General features: G+C 38.3%; 1 protein-coding gene across 4 annotated transcripts in view; it reads right to left on the bottom strand.

Moving 5' to 3' along the window:
• Positions 1–16735, bottom strand: part of il1rapl1b (interleukin 1 receptor accessory protein-like 1b) — a 313957-nt gene that overhangs the window by 113359 nt on the left and 183863 nt on the right. For all 4 annotated transcript variants that reach the window (XM_027168684.2, XM_027168686.2, XM_027168685.2 and 1 more), the window contains exon 6: positions 9768–9842. In XM_027168684.2, the coding sequence (XP_027024485.1) occupies positions 9768–9842 (75 nt within the window). The remainder of the gene's footprint in view (positions 1–9767; positions 9843–16735) is intronic.

Raw genomic sequence — 16735 nt, 5'->3', positions numbered from 1 at the left:
CTATTTTCCCATGTCTCTGAGCTCTCACTCGTTCACACTAAATCCATTTCCCAAATAGCTCTTTATGTAATAGAGTTTAACGATCAGATCTTAGAGCTCAGGGCTTAAATCTTAATGGATAACGTAAGAACGACTGTGAAAAAAAGCTTAATAATTACATATTGACATTAAAAGCTTTTAAAAATGCTAGTAAAAAAGGCAAATATGGTGAAGTTCTAATTAGTTTGTGTGAAACAGCTCTCCTTAAAAGAAATTATATGAGCGTGATTCTGTTTTACAAATATATAAAGTGTTAAATGAATTAAAGAGGGGAAAAGTAATCTTGTACATGGACTGGTAAAGTGTTCACAGCATAATAAGAGTAATCCTTCTCTCCTATCATCATGCATGTATGTCCTAATCATCCTACAGTACATGAGCACCGCTGTATAAACGTTACGCTGTAGATCTACAAAAACACACAAAAAAAACTACAGGATCATAAACTATGCACATTAATTAAGGACTTTATTTACAATTAAAATACCAAAATGTGGCAATTCTTTAATTAAAAGCTTAATTATGAACTGTGAATTATGATAATGATTAGTGACTCTGATTCCAAAGGGGCGGAGTTCTGAAATAGCTTGAAAGTAGTTTGGCTTCAGGCGATAAGAAAATAGCACAAAATACAAACGTGACAAAGAATAGAACACTGCAGATCCACGAAGGAGACACGAGGTCATTGTGAATTAGGATCTTAAGTATCTTCTGGCCACAAATTATTATGCCATGGTCAGGAATTAAGTACCTTTAACCCACAACACAATATTTTTTCTTAATGTCACGCATAATGACAAACATGGCGTCTAGTTAATTATTTGGTGGGAACAGGTGAAAAAAATCTATTACGTACTGTACATCATGCACATAAAACAGATAAAGTGACATTGTGGCATCAATATATTAAATCATTTAAGGCCAGACCTAATATAAACAAATAACCATTAAGTCACCTAAGTGGCTCTTTAAATAGAGAAAGTACTAGGAGGTAAATTAAAATGTATAAGATAGATGAAAACAGACAAAACAAATGATGCACTGTTTACTGGTTGTGTTAATAGAAGATTTGTGCTGCTTTACAGTGTCATTTCTTTCTCTCAGGAAGACTCCTTCATTCTTAATAACAGAAAAAGAAAATAGTTGAATGTTAGATGTCACTGTCCTACACTGTGCGCATCCATACACTCTATATGATGCTGCAAGATTTAACAACAAGATTAGTATAATAAAACTCAAGGGATTAGAGGCCTATACTCACTGTCTTATACAATAATTCACTTCCTCAATTCCTTAATACGATAAAACTAGGAAAATGGAAGAAGTGTGACATTCATGATGAAACATTTTATAGTCTTGCCAGGTGACATCAAGGTCAACATGATGGCAATTAATACAGTTCAATTTGAGTTTATTTATGTGTCTAATTTATCCACAATCTTTATCATGATGCTTGCAAAAAAAATTATTCTTAGTGTGCAATCCAGAGGCCATAGTGGCATTGAGAGTTGTCTCATGTCAGGACACACTATAGTATATTATAGAATAGTCAGCATGAGCAGACTGTGAATATGAGTCCTGGGATAAACACAGGACAGTTGTTATGATTACAGAAGCAGTTAAAGCAGGTACTCTTCTACAGGATCCAGGTGAGATGATTCACTGCTGCATGGGTACACAGAGATCCTGTACTGTATGTGATTTGTAAGATCTTTGTGGTTCATGGCTTCAGCAGTCATATGAAACCAAGAATATGTCAAGAATATCCTACATAGACTCCAGGGCTTGTAAAATCCTTAGTACAAAAAGTTTCTCCTAGTGATAAAATTCTAAAAAAAATAAAATTCTTAGAAATGTGTGCATTTCCCCTTAAAAATAAACAGTAAGATCCAGTAAAGATAAAAGTTATTCATAAAGCATCTTAACCCTTAAAAGAGCTCATAAAAGTGTTAGGAGTCAAAAAGTGTTAGGAGTAGTGAGGAGGACCTTAAAAGGATTAAGAGTTTCTTAAACAGACGAGAATATTAATTAATACAATATTAAATAAAGATAGTTAATAAGATAATACAGATTAGATCATGTAGGGATTATTATAGAAGTGCTGTGTTGGAGATGCTATCTGTAATATTAATGGTCAGAAAATAATCCCTTCATGATCTTATCTGCAATATATATCAAATATATAAATATATTACATTTATAACCTACAGATCTTGGCGCATCTCTAAAATGATCGGTTATGAACGTAATCCATACACGATATAGACTCAAATATCTTAACATAGAGACAAAGTGAGGCTTATAATAGACCAGATATTAAAAGCGCTCCTATTTCTTTTTTATTGAACAACCGATCACAGTCTTCAAAAGAATGTGCCACATACTAATAGGTTAAGCCCTGCCTCCTCTCTAAGATAAAAAAAGTTATATATTCCTTGTTCAGAGTTGGTCTGTGATTGGTCCTGATTCACTCTTAAGATAAGATTCCTAGTTAAAGAACAGACACATGCTACGCAATTATATACACTACCAGTCAAATTATATACACTACCAGTTTTGGACACCCCATGTTTTTCATATATATTACAAAATTGCAATGCAAATATTCTACTGAAAATAAGTGATATATTTTACTACAGCACAACAAAACATGTTTGATCTGTTATTTGAAATTAAATAACATGAAGAGCATATTTCTGGAACTTCTCCAAAGATGGCCTAAATTTGCTTGTAATTGATTGCATTGATTCAATTGAATTGATTGTATACAGGTATAATGTCTATAATCCTAAAGCATCCGAAGCTGTGCCAGTGTCAAAGTTGTCAGTGCAGTGGAGACTTCGGCAAACTGACTTGATGGGGCATGTAGCTTCCAAAAAACCCCTGCTGAAAGCGTAGAACAGGGTCAAAAGGCTTCTTTGGGCAAAGGAACAAAAAAATGGATTGTTGGTGACTGGAGAAATGTTGTGTGGTCTGATGAATCAAAGTTTGATATTTTTGGTTCTAAACGAACCGTTTTAATGTGCATCTTCTACTGGTGAGAAGATGATACCAGACTGTGTAGCACCAACTGTCAAGCATGGAGGCAGAAGTGTTATAGTATGGGGTGTTTTGTGGTTTCTAGAGTTTGTGACCTATTCAGGGTGACTGGAATTCTCAACAAAGAGTGTTATCATAGTATTCAATGCCATCTGGCTTCAGACTAATTGGTCACTCCTTCATACTACAATAGGACAATGATCCAAAACACACATTTGCACTACTTGAAGAAATAAGAACAAGAAGGAAAGCTGAGAATGATGATATGTCCCCCACGGTCAATCAACCTTAACCCTATCAAGATAATATGGGACGAACTTGACAGAAAGGTTAAGGCCAGACAACCAGCCAGTGCTGATCATCTGTGGACACTTCTTCAGTAGTTCTGGAGTGAACTTTCACAACAATATTTAGAATCACTACTTGATAGAATGCCTAGAAATTGTTTCGCAGTTCTAGCTGCAAAAGTGACAAGTGACAGAAAGTGACGTGACATACGGCTAAGTACGGTGACCCATACTCAAAATTCATTCTCTGCATTTAACCCATCCAAAGTGCACACACACAGCAGTGAACACACACCATGAACACACACCTGGAGCAGTGGGCAGCCATTTATGCTGCGGTGCCCGGGGAGCAGTTGGGGGGTTCCGTGCCTTGCTCAAGGGCACCTCAGTCGTGGCCGGCCCGAGACTCGAACCCACAACCTTAGGATTACGAGTCAGACTCTCTGACCATTAGGCCACAACTTGCCCCTTGTGTGTTCACTGCTGTGTGTGTGCACTTTGGATGTGTCAAATGCAGAGAATGAATTCTGAGTATGGGTCACCGTACTTAGCCGTATGTCACGTCACGTCACTTTCACTTTTTCACTTTCATCCACTGAATGTAATGGTATTATGCTTTTTTTTTTTTTTTTTAATAAAACATGAAAATTTCACAGTGTCCAAAAACTTTTGACTGGTAGTGTAAGTTTAAAATATTTACAAATTAAAAAATAGTAAATGCATTTGAGTCTAGTGACAGGTAATGTTGCTGCAGGTGCCTGAGAATGCAGGCAGCCCACCAGTAAGAGAGATGGCAGAACCACACAAGCAGCACAGCCAGAAAAGATGACTATCTAAAGAAGAATGATCCTTAAGAGTGGAATAGTCATAACTTTATACTTACTTAAGAATCATTCTTCTTTTGATAGTCATCTTTTCTTGGCTGTGCTGCTTCCTGGGCTTTACTCTAAACATATTTTTCACATTGCAGTGGCTTTGGCTTTTGTCAGTTTTAATGACATCTATTTTCATTCTCTGGTTTTCATCACCATCATCCTCATCATAATCATCATACAGATACACAGATTTACTTTCAGAATCTCGATCAATTCTTCTTCTTCTTCTTCTTCTTCTTCTTCTTCTTCTTCTTCTTCTTCTTCTTCTGCTTCTTCTTCTTCTTCCTCCACCTCCTCCTTCTTCTTCTCTCTCTCTCTCTCTCTCTCTCTCTCTCTCTCTCTCTCTCTCTCTCTCTCTCTCTCTCTCTCTCTCTTACTTTATAGCCTCCTAGACTCTGAGGAGCTGGACTAAATATGGACAGCAATGCCTCAAACAAACAATAAGCATCCCTAATTGAGAGAAATGATGTAATATTGATCTTTCTTACAGCTCCCAGTGGCCGCAGCTCCACATATTCCAATGACATGACATTTACTCAAGCAGCAGCTCTGGACTCAATTGAAACATTGGGAATTCACATCTATATTATACTCCAAACAGGTCCACAATATATCTAAAAAAGCTAATGGTTATAATTTCATTCTTTGTCAGTAAGCACTTTATCCTGCTCAGGGTTGCACTGGATCTGTAGCTAGGAACACGGGAATACACCCTGGCTGCATGGAGTGTCAGTCCAATGCAAGCTTCCATACATTCACACCCTCCATCATATTTAGAGGCAATTTAACACAGCCAGATCACCTCTCTGGAGAGCATGCAAAGCTCTACACAAGCAGTAAACAGAACTGTGGATCAAACCAGAACCCTTTACATTGCAGCTTTGATGCTGCAATGCCTCTCAGTGTAACACTGTACAGGCCATCACCATGCAACAATATTAAAGCTAAACAAATTCTGTCATTTTTCACAAGGACAGAAAAGAGTAGAAACAGAGAGCAACTTTATTTAGCTACAGTTGAACTTGACCATGTTCAAAGCCAAAGTATGTGGTAAAAAAAAGTGTGGGATAAGCACGGGTAAGTGGCAAACCATACCGGACCTTTCTGCTATAATTACAGCCTGAAAAATATCAGACAGGACAAGAAAATCAATGGCCTCCAATGTGAACTGTGCTGTTTTTAAAAGCATGTCCTTGAGAGAGATTGGCTGAAACTTCTCCCAGAGGCCGAGGAACCAAAGGTTACAGCACTAGTGGTCATAGTGATCTCTGAGATCTAACAGTCCCTTTGCCATTTACTAAGATCTGACATGTAGCATTCCTGCTCAGCAAATGCTTTATCCTGATCTAGGCAAGCAGTTATACAGATGTTATATAAAGCATAGACGAGATATCTGTTTGTCACACAGCATTTATCAAATTTCATTTCATTATATTTAATGTGCATTCCTCGTATTGTGAATCAGGTGGAATGTCATTCACTCGCTATTTTACTTTGTTGTGCTTGGAGTGCTATGAAGTACTTTGAACATATCTACACTGATTATCTCCATCCTAATGCACATTACACCCATACATTCTTGAATCCATCCATCCATTTATCCATCCATCCATTCATCCAATCCATCCATCCATTCTTTACCTAACTTATCCACTTACCTGGAACCTATCCCAGGATACTTGGGGCAAAAGGCAGGGTAACCCTTAACAGGAAATTTACTTTGAAATTAAACAAATTAAAAATTATATTAAAAAAATATTTTCAACATTATTTTATATTAAAAACAAAAGTTGCTTGCATGGACACGTAGGAAAATGTGGTGGGTTTTTTTTTTTTTTTTTTCCCTTTGCTTTTCTGAATCTCCCATGACACTAACATGAAGAATCATTCCCACACCCCTCTGGTGCACTTTGTCACAAATCATTGCTGAAGCTGAATGTCAGGTGTCACAGGGTAGAGAGCAGCTGCTTGGGGTACTGGCACAGAATGACAGCAGAGAGACAGAGAGGGCTATCTGATCAGAGAAAGATGCAGAAAAGGCAAGTGGGACAGAAAAAAGTGGAAAAAGAGAGTGGGGAATAGTGAAAGACAGAGCGAAGGAAAAGAGATGGAAACTATTTTTTTTCCGAGCAGTAAGTGGAATGAACAAACAGGGCGAGTCTAGACGGCATGGTGAGATAAGAACAGCAGTGGTCATAAGGGATGTGGCAAAATAACAGTTGGATAAAAAGGCTCATTGATTGAAGATCAAAAGTCTGAAATACTGCAACATCTCTCTCTCTCTTTTTCTATCTCTTAAAATTTTGTTCATATATTTGGCAAATTCGGTGTCTGCATGGCATTTTCTTTCAGCAAAAGGGAAAGAAAGAAAGAAAGAAAGAAAGAAAGAAAGAAAGAAAGAAAGAAAGAAAGAAAGAAAGAAAGAAAGAAAGAAAGAAAGAAAAAAGGAAGAAGAAAGGGCGAGAGAGAGAGAGAGACAGAGAGAGAGGTTGGGGGGTTGATCATTAATGCTCCACTTGTGCTGATGTGTGCTATCTGCTAAAAACAATGCATGCCTATTTTTTCCACCAGAATGCTCACATCTGCTGGATGTCCAGAACACTAAAACCCTTGATCACGCATATGCAGCCTGCACCCCCACCCCCGCACAAACACCCCAAACATACACACAAAAAAAAAGGCTTTGGGATCCAGTTTGGTCTGGTCTACTACAGTATATTGACTAACTCTCCTGCAAAAACTGAGCTCACAGATAAGTGAGTGAAGCTCTTCTGCACTTTGAGAGCAAATGAGTGAGTGGCTGTTCATTAGGAATGCTGAGAAACAAAAAAGGCATTGAGTCTGACAAGCAGTAACCGCTTCTGATGTGTTGCCTCTGAATTTGAAGGAGCTATTCTGTGATCTTTCAGTACATTTGCTTAGATCAGTGTTGGGGCAGCAATAAGCCCATTTCTGTGTGATATTAGAAAAGAAGTCTTTATTTGTCACATATACTGTACTTTACAGTGAAATTCATTACATCCAAGCTTGTCTGGTAGCTGAGGTCAGAGCCACGGTACGTCCCTCTAAACATCCCTAGAGCCCTGACTTTTACCTCAGGCAAAACATAACTCTCATTATGTCATTTCTAAAATGTTTCTGAATCTCAATGCCATTCCTCACATATACGACTTTCACCACCGCAACTTAGAAACGGCAAGTATGATCAAGCCACTATTGGGTTTTTATTTTAGAAAAAAAAGCTTTTGAAGTTATCTATTTTAGATTTTAGTGATACATTGTACATGCTTCAAAAGGAGCTTTGAAATGACTGGATTCTGTTCCCTGTTCTGCTTTAAGGTTGATTACAAATGCCACAAGCTGTACTCATCATTGTGATCTCTATCAAATGATTGACTGCCCTCTGCTTTCAGTGTGAAAAAAAATACACTGGGGTATTTTTGTATATTAGATCATTCTTATGGGGGAAAACATAAAAAGAAAAATTGCTCATCAGCTTAAATTTGTCTACTACTGGCTTGTTGACATTCAGTTCCTGGTATCAAGCTTCACTTCCACAGCAGGGTTAAACCAGTGCAGTGCTACCAAACACAGCCTTATTCTGTAGGCCTCAGCCATAACCCACATATCAACAAAGGTGACAAGCTAGAACTCGGACGAAACTTTCCGGTACTTTCCAGTTGATCTATTGCAAGGCGATAGAGCCTGACCGATACAGAATTTGCTGCCATAAAGTCCATTTGAGGCGATCGCTGAGGATATACAGCCCTTCAGGGGCAAGGGACACTTGGTTGAAGGGTTGTCATTCATCATTTTGGCAAGCCCAGCTGAGACCAGCCCAAATTGAGCATGCCTCAGGGGCAGACACCAGGCGCTGAAACAAGTCACTGTCGCTGAATATTTGCAAGTGCTGTCAACAAACAGTGTCGGTTCATTCTGGGCAATGCACCAAAATCCTTAGTGGCAGGTGAGAAGAATTCTGAGATACGACTACTTACAGTGATGGTGCAGTGTATACAAGTTCTTGTCACTGCCATAGGAATTGGGTTTGGCTGATTCATTGACAATAGTTTGCTGGTGTCATTTATTTCTAGAAACCAGAATGTTAAAAGACTTGGTATGATCAGAGACCTCCAGAGGCGCAATGTGTCATCAAAGAGCAAACACCCTTCATGTTTATTTCACGTTTCTCATCCAAATCTCAAACGTATCTATCTTGAAAATGGCCATTTCAAAATTTCTTGGGATTTATAAGGATCTGAAGTCAGTTGGTTATTCTGCAGCATTGCTCTCCTGATTAACTGCCTTGCATTTAGAGTGTAGAGCCTTAACTCAGTGATTAGCTGTGAAGTGACTGTCAATTTTTAAAAAAAACATCATAATAAATGTGGAAAGCGCAGAACAGAAAGAAAGAGGTGTCGATTAACTCAGAACAGCATTTTGCATTCATCTCCATGCCCATCCCTCTCTCTATCTTAATACCTATGCTCCTCTCTCTCTCTCTCTCTCTCTCTCTCTCTCTCTCTCTCTCTCTCTCTCTCTCTCTCTCACTCACACACACAAACACACACACACACACAGACACACACACACACACACACACACACAGACACACACACACACACACACACACACACATATATACTGTACTTACTTTCTTAACTTTCTCTCTTTGTCTTGGGTACATTTGCCTAATTAACTGACCATTTATGTTTCTATACATTATTGGAAGATGAATAGTAAACATTGCCTGAACGTGTCAAAAAAACGTGCCTGAAGGTAAGAAGATGAAGGGATCTTGACATGCACTTGTCAGTACCATGTGGAAAACTGAAAGAAATGTTTCAGTCCCGAGAATGTCTCCATATATGCATATTAACGGAGTGGAAATGAAACGCAATTCATTCATTTATGAGTTTGTTTTGCAAAGAGATTGCTGGTGGATCAGAGGGCAGGGGTGTAAAAGGGAGCTGCCATTCATAGAAGATTCTCATATTTTGCCTTCAGGCTGTATGTCATCGCTTGGTTCTTTCAACTGTGCTGAAATCTACACTGCAGCCGCATTAATTCATGTTGCGTCACTATGGAAGTCTTCTGAATTGCACCTAAGAAGGATGTGGGTCTTTCCTCTCTATTCTTTCACAGAGGTATTTACTCTTCAAATGCCTTTCTCTGATGTACACTGACCACGACAAATTAATTTTCAAAGGCGGATGCCATAATGGAAGCTTTTCAGTCCTATTATAATCAAGTCTTTGACCTGTCACTGCTCTGAAAGGCTATTCTTGTGTGGCTGCAATAATCCAAGCAAGTCTATACACTCACAAAGTATAAAAAGTACATGAAAAATAATCATGCAAAATAATGTAATACATGTTATTCATACACAAACACACCTTCACACAAGCATTGTGAATGTGCATCATATACATGATGTATCAGGCAGAGGAACACACAGAGACATGGGATGACCCTGATTTTCAGTCTGGCATTAACAAGGTGTTTAAAGAAACCCCAGGGTTCTTACCTAATTGAATCTCCATGATACTAATTTTGCTTTCAGCAGGAAAGAGGATCTTTGGAGGTTTGTCAGTCAAAGGAGCTGCAAAAAAAAGGCACAAAATTAATATTAACACTTTAACTCGTAGAGTAAAACGTAGAGTAAAACAGCTATGAAGAGGAAAATTGCCAAAAGGCTAAACTACTGAAGAGAAGAAAATACAGACATGGTAAAATAAGCACCATGGGGATGGTATAATATGTCTATCTCCATCTTTTCCATTGCTTTCCCTCTCTCTTTCTCTCTGTTTGTAATGGGCTTTTCCATACATGGCTTGACAACCATTTCAAGTCGACTAATGGCCTCAGTACCTTCAGGGAAGCAGAGTGTCAGTGATTAAGGCAAAGGATGTGCCACCAAACCAACATGCATTAAGGGCAGACACTGTGCAGTGCACGTCCACTGCAAACTAGGATTGCACTGTAATATAAACCCAGGAGAATCTTTAGTCTTATTTATAGCGGCTGAGAAGAGAGGAGAGCATGCAATGTCTCTCTCTCTGTGAATAGAGACTGTTCTCGAGGCCAAGCTCACAATTTACATGGTAGTTCAAACATTCAGATAAAAAGGGAGCACAACAGCTTTAAATAATACAGTTCTGTATTTATTCTAGACTTTACATGGAAAGGCAGTTCAAGGACTTGAAAAAACTGAGAGATAACAGATATGCTATAACCTGCTATAATGCAGTGAGCTCTATCAGAAATGCTCCAGTTTTACCAGTGTGCATTAATACTCAGCAATGCATGCAGAATTCCACACACCACATAACAGAACACATCTGAACATAACATCTTGTCTCATGTTAAATAAAAATGTAGTCATTTATAACCATAAACATAATTTAATCACAGCGCTGTCAGTACTCACAATAAAATATCTGTTTAAACAACTAATACACTCCTTGGAATTATTCTCCACATTGATTTTGTTTGCTTTCTTCCGCACACTGTTTTGCTCTGTCACAGTATGTGAGTCCCAGGGTTTCCTCTCACTTGTAACGACATTCATAATTCATCACACAGCACCGTGCTAATGCCATTAAACCCGCCTATTATTTCAACTGTTTGCTAGATACAGTAGAAACTATGCATCATGGGTAATTAGCTAAAATGCCAGGACCTGCATGAACAAACTGCATGAGTTATTTTATTTAAGTAAGGAATAAAACACTGTGATGCATGCTGTTATCGAGGATGGGGTGGTGTGATAAGAGTTAAACCGGGATTACACATGGTCTTACACGGTGAAATATTCAGCTCGGTTTTGCTGTTGCAAACACAATTGTACAATTGCTAAAGATTATCTTTGGTCATGAGTTTAGAGTGCTGGTCTTAGGATGTATAATGTGACATTCTCACCAATGACCTGCTTAGTGCCACTGTGAACAAAGACAGACAAATTCTGGCAGTGTCGGAAAAATCTCAGAGTATGAGCATTGCTACAAGAAAGGAAGGATGATATGATTACATCAAACTCCTGGGGCAGCTACAAACACGGTTGTAGCAGCAGAGAAAAGTATACAAAAGCTACTCGATTTAATATTAAAGCATATTGCTGCATTGTGGCAATGGACAAAGCATCTGTATAATATAACAAAAAATATAACAGGACAAATGAAATGTGATACTGAAAGAAACAGAATTCCAGTTTCAAAGTGTGTAGCTAGCTAATTTGCTCGCATGCACTCTTTAAATGGATTTTATTTACTTTTATGAACTCAGTAAAGACTAAAAATGTTATGATTTCCTGGTTAAGATATTGCACTTTTTGACCATATAGTACACAGTTCTAGAAAGTAGATTAATTATAATCATACTCTCCGGTGTCTATCAGAGGAGGACGGGTTCTCTTTTGAGTCTGGCTATTTTCAAGATTTCTTCCTGATATCACCTCAGTCGCCAGCCTACTTGCTTGAAATCAATAAATTATATCCTGAATCTATCTATTTCTATAGCATTTCACTTTCTGAAAATATCCATGGTTTAAAGCACGATACAAATAAAACTGAGTTGAACTGAATATTATGATGATATTTTTATGCTTTACAGTTAGACCTATAAACCAGGGCTGAGTTCCTGCAAACACAGTGTATGTTCAACATTTAATCAGAGATGTAGGACACGTTCGCACACAGTATGTTATAAAACCGTGTGACAGTTTTTGTAATATAAAAATTTTAAAGGACATTACATTAATGTTAAATGTATAATGAATTCAAAAATTACACTGATGTGTAAGTTGCTCAAAAGTTCCAGGTGACGACTGAGGTGCCCTTGAGCAAGGCACCGAACCCCCCAACTGCTCCCCGGGCACCACAGCATAAATAAGCTGCCCACTGCTCCAGGTGTGTGTTCGCGGTGTGTGTGTGTTCACTGCTGTGTGTGTGCACTTTGGATGGGTCAAATGCAGAGAACGAATTCTGAGTATGTGTCACCGTACTTAGCCGTATGTCACGTCGTCACGTCACGTCGTCACTTGTCTATATACAGTTAATGAAATGAAATGAATTAATCACACACTGGTGTCACCCAGATCGTCTCAAGAAATTGTTCCTCGCCACTGTTCCCTTTGGCTTGTTCATTAGAGATAAATCTACATTTATTTTATACCTTTTTATTATGAATTTTTGTATTTCTATGAAGCTGCTTTGAGATAATGGCCATTGTTAAAAGCCATATACAAATAAAATTTGAATTAAATTATTTGTAGATAATATGCACCTCATAAAGACTTGACAGAAAGTTTGTCATGGTTTCAAAAATCATCCACCATATAAGTCCTGGCCTAAGGATAGCAACAATAATATACAACCAAAGCCAATACTTTACAGGGTTGCAGGAAACCTGGAGCTTATTCAAGTGTACTCAGAACACAATACCCTCAGCAAAGGGCACAATAAAGGCAATTGAGAGATGCCAATTAGCCTGCAATGTAAGGCTTAGGACTGGATGAGAAAACCTGATGCAAATTCTGTTCAAATAGATGCAGAGACAGAAAACAAACCCTTGAACATCAAGGTGCGAAGCAAACATAGGGAAGTTGTGGCCTAGTGCTTAGAGAGTCTGACTCTTAACCCTAAGGTTGTGGGTTCGAGTCTTGAGCCACAACTGAGGTGCCTTGAGCAAGGCACCGAACCCCCCCAACTGCTCCCTGGGCGCCACAGCATAAATGGCTGCCCATTGCTCCGGGTGTGTGTTCACGGTGTGTGTGTGTGTGTGTGTGTGTGTGTGTGTGTGTGTGTGTGTGTGTGTGTGTGTGTGTGTGTGTGTGTGTGTGTGTGTGTGTGTGTGTGTGTGTTCACGGCTGTGTTGTATGCACTTTGGATGGGTTAAATGCAGAGAACAAATTCTAAGTATGGGTCACCGTACTTAGCCGATTGTCACGTCACTCATTCACTCACTCACTAACCAAGAAGCCATCGTGCCCTCTATAACAGCACACTAGAAAAAATTCTGAATGTGTTTCAGTATATAATATTAGAATTGGATGTTAAGACAGACAGATAGACAGACAGATAGATAGATAGATAGATAGATAGATAGATAGATAGATAGATAGATAGATAGATAGATAGATAGATAGATAGATAGATAGATAGATAGATAGATAGATAGATAGATAGATAGATAGATAGATAGCAGCTGTATTAGTAGGTCAGCCTAATTTATACAAATCTCCAACATTTACTCAGAACTTAAATATTCTCTAACATTTCCTCCATGAATTCATTATTCAAGACTCACAGAGAGAGGGAGGATGCCATCTTGATATATTATTGACTTTGGCCTTGGATTCAGAAGAGGTCATAGTGATCACAGTGCCAGTGATTATAAGAGAGGGCTGTGAGCTCTTCTTCCTAGAATACACCCACCTCAATTAACCAGTCAGTTACTAACAAAAGAGCAGGAATTAGGCTAGCTTCTTATCATTTCTCTTTAATTGCTTATCTTCTTCAAAGTCTCATCAGAAAATCCTCACACGGCAAGGGTTTATTAATAGAGTAAAAAGTAGAGTAATTATGTGGGCGGAAAAAATAACAGGAGAGACAGAGAGATTCTTAACCCTGACTTGGTCCTTAGGCTGGCTAATTGGCCAGTGTTTTTGTACCAAAATTGTTCCAGTAAGCCACACTTATAAGAGGAGAAAAGGTCTGTTGTAGACTGTAACACAAAACAGGAAAAGAAAGAGAGTTAAAAAAAAGGAATTTCTTTTAAATAGTCTATTGTGCCTGACATTGCATCAGACATCAGTACGGCAGACTACCACATGGGATTCTTAAACTAATTTTGGGCTTTGCTCTGGCTTAACACCACCCTGACATAACATCAGCTCAATATTTTACTAGCACACTCAATTCCATCAGCTCCATCTCCAAAGCAAACCTGCTCCAGGGCAGTGTCTGTGTTTTTAAAGACACCTGACTCACTAATAGAACTAGAGGTTTTGAGCATATGATTCCTGTAGGACTATTCCACAATAATGCTCGAGCGCAGGAGAGAATTTATCTTTCAAGTCATTTCCATTCACTTCATAGTACAATTCTCATTCAGATCTGTCCACCGTGAATATGTCAAATAACACTGTCGGTTAGATGTCATCTTCCAAAGGCACAATGAATCATGGGAATTTTGCATTTTGTGAATGCAATTTACTTTCAGTTGATTTTCTCAAGGCCAGAAAAATCTCCTGTTTAGCTCAACTGTGTGACCAAAATCTACAACAATGTCATAACATCCAAAGACATATTACCAGTCAAGATACCATTTTATAACAATCATTATAGCAGAACTGATTTTAGAGACAGAAATTGACATTATTTGATGAATTAATGGAAATCAAAATAGTGTATTTTCTTCAATAAGGCCATCAATATCAAAACAGAACATACAAAAAACACCAATGCAAAATGATAATGGAAAGTTCCATTTGAAAAGGCTGGTTTTTGTTTAAACTTTTTATACCACACACACACTTATTTTAGGTTTTGCATATGGTGGCCACAGACAATTGCTTTCTCCTTATTCTTCCTGACTGATTTTGTTTTGTTTGTCACTGCAAGGAGGTTTGGTGTGTCTCCCAGCACAGTTTTAAGAGCATGGAGGAGACACAAGGATCGTTAGCCAAGGAGAGCTGGACAAAGCTGTAGAAGGGCAACAACCCAGGAGCAGAACCGTTATATGCGAGGAGAAATGGAGGAGCACAGTCATACAAAATGACATCCTACAGGCTACTGGTATAATATTTCAGAACAAACTGTCAGAAACAAACTCCTTGAGGGTGGTATGAGGGCCTGAGATCCTCCTGTGGAACCTGTGCTCATAGCCCAGCACAGTGCAGCTTGACTGGCATTTGCCAGAGAACACCAGAATTGGCAGGTCCACCACTAGTGTCCCATTTTCTTCACAGACGAGAGCAAATTCACACTTAGTCTGAAGATGCCTTGGGAATGTTATGCTGCCTGTAACATCATCCAGCATGACTGGCTTTAAAGGTGGGTCAGTGATAGTCCTTCTACATTAATACATTAATTAATACCTTGTAGGGAAAAAACAATAAAAGAAACACAGTAGAAAATGCTTGCTCTAGCATTTGAAGTTCTATTAAATCCTGACAATGTCACAGCTATCGGTGTCCTGTTCCAAGAAAGCAAATATGGCTGGATGGGATGAGGGATGGCATACTCTCATTCCCATCGATCACAGAGACACTAGACAATCGTGGGTGTCTGTGAGCTCAGAGCTTATGTATGATATTGCTACTAATGTTTTTTTCCATCCAGGATATTCAGATTATATCATATATTAATATTATATATTAAAATTAGTGTGTAAATGGTAAAAATCTGCTTAAGTGTTTCTGACATTTCATTAGTGTTTGTTTTTGTTGCTATATGGAGTAAGAAAAAAAAACATTTATTGGTTTTCTTGGAAATTCAAATTACAAGTACTTTTGGAATTTATGTGAGGAGACAGTCTGCCATTATGTTTTGTGGATAAGAACAACACTGAGTCCTGTCCTGGCTGTACTGTGTTACACTGCTATGTGTTAATCAGATTTGATTGGTGCTGTCAAGGACAGAATGCTAATCAATAGTCTTATAAACCAAACAGTGTTTACTATGCTGAAAATAAAATGACTCTGTCTTACAAGCTTAGCTTCATTAAGGCCGACTTTTATTCATAGAATTTCCCAGCGGTTTAAGTGGTGTTTGAGACAGGACACACAAATATGAGTTAACATCCATAGTGTTTTTGCTCATTATGCAGAAAGCTATGGTCATCATCCTTTTGGATGTTCATTAGACGGTTATTATCCCTTACATTTGTAGAAGTTTATAATAAAAATCTGCAAACAGAGGTCTATTTATTCTACAAAGGACTCTGCAACTTAACATGCTTAACATGGCTATGGATGTTCTGCCTTTTTCGATACAGCAAACACAAAGCATAAAACCGTTTAAGGTGAACTTGTGAAAAATGTATTTTAATTTGCATAGCATCTTTATTGCTTTTCTCTGTGTGACATATGAGCATAACTAGATCTGACTGAGAATACTTGTGTAGTCAAACCCAATTTCTTAAAGAAATCCTGAGGGTTTTTTTTTTTGTTTAAGTTTAGTGCACTGTTTAGGGCAATTTGTTAGATCCCCCTGTGGTTTTCATGAATTCTTTCATTACTTAGCAGTGTACAGGACATCTCTTTAACCTCACATGAGCCTGTGTCATAAAATAAATAGAGATTATCATGTTTGTGATCTGCCTCAGGTGCTCTTTAGTGGACACGTCTGTGTCATGCTATTTCACTCTGGAATGGGAAAGAATGCTGGCGATGAGCTTTCTAAAACAGATTCTTTGCTCATTCTGCACCATCTGCAACCTCAGTCTGGGCTCAGAGCTGGATGGCCATCTTCAGCATTGGCAAGCTAACATGTC

This window comes from Tachysurus fulvidraco, chromosome 1 (assembly GCF_022655615.1).
Source record: "Tachysurus fulvidraco isolate hzauxx_2018 chromosome 1, HZAU_PFXX_2.0, whole genome shotgun sequence".
Lineage (NCBI taxonomy): Eukaryota > Metazoa > Chordata > Actinopteri > Siluriformes > Bagridae > Tachysurus > Tachysurus fulvidraco.
Note: the sequence above shows the minus strand (reverse complement) of the source record. Positions and strands in the feature narration are given on the sequence as shown.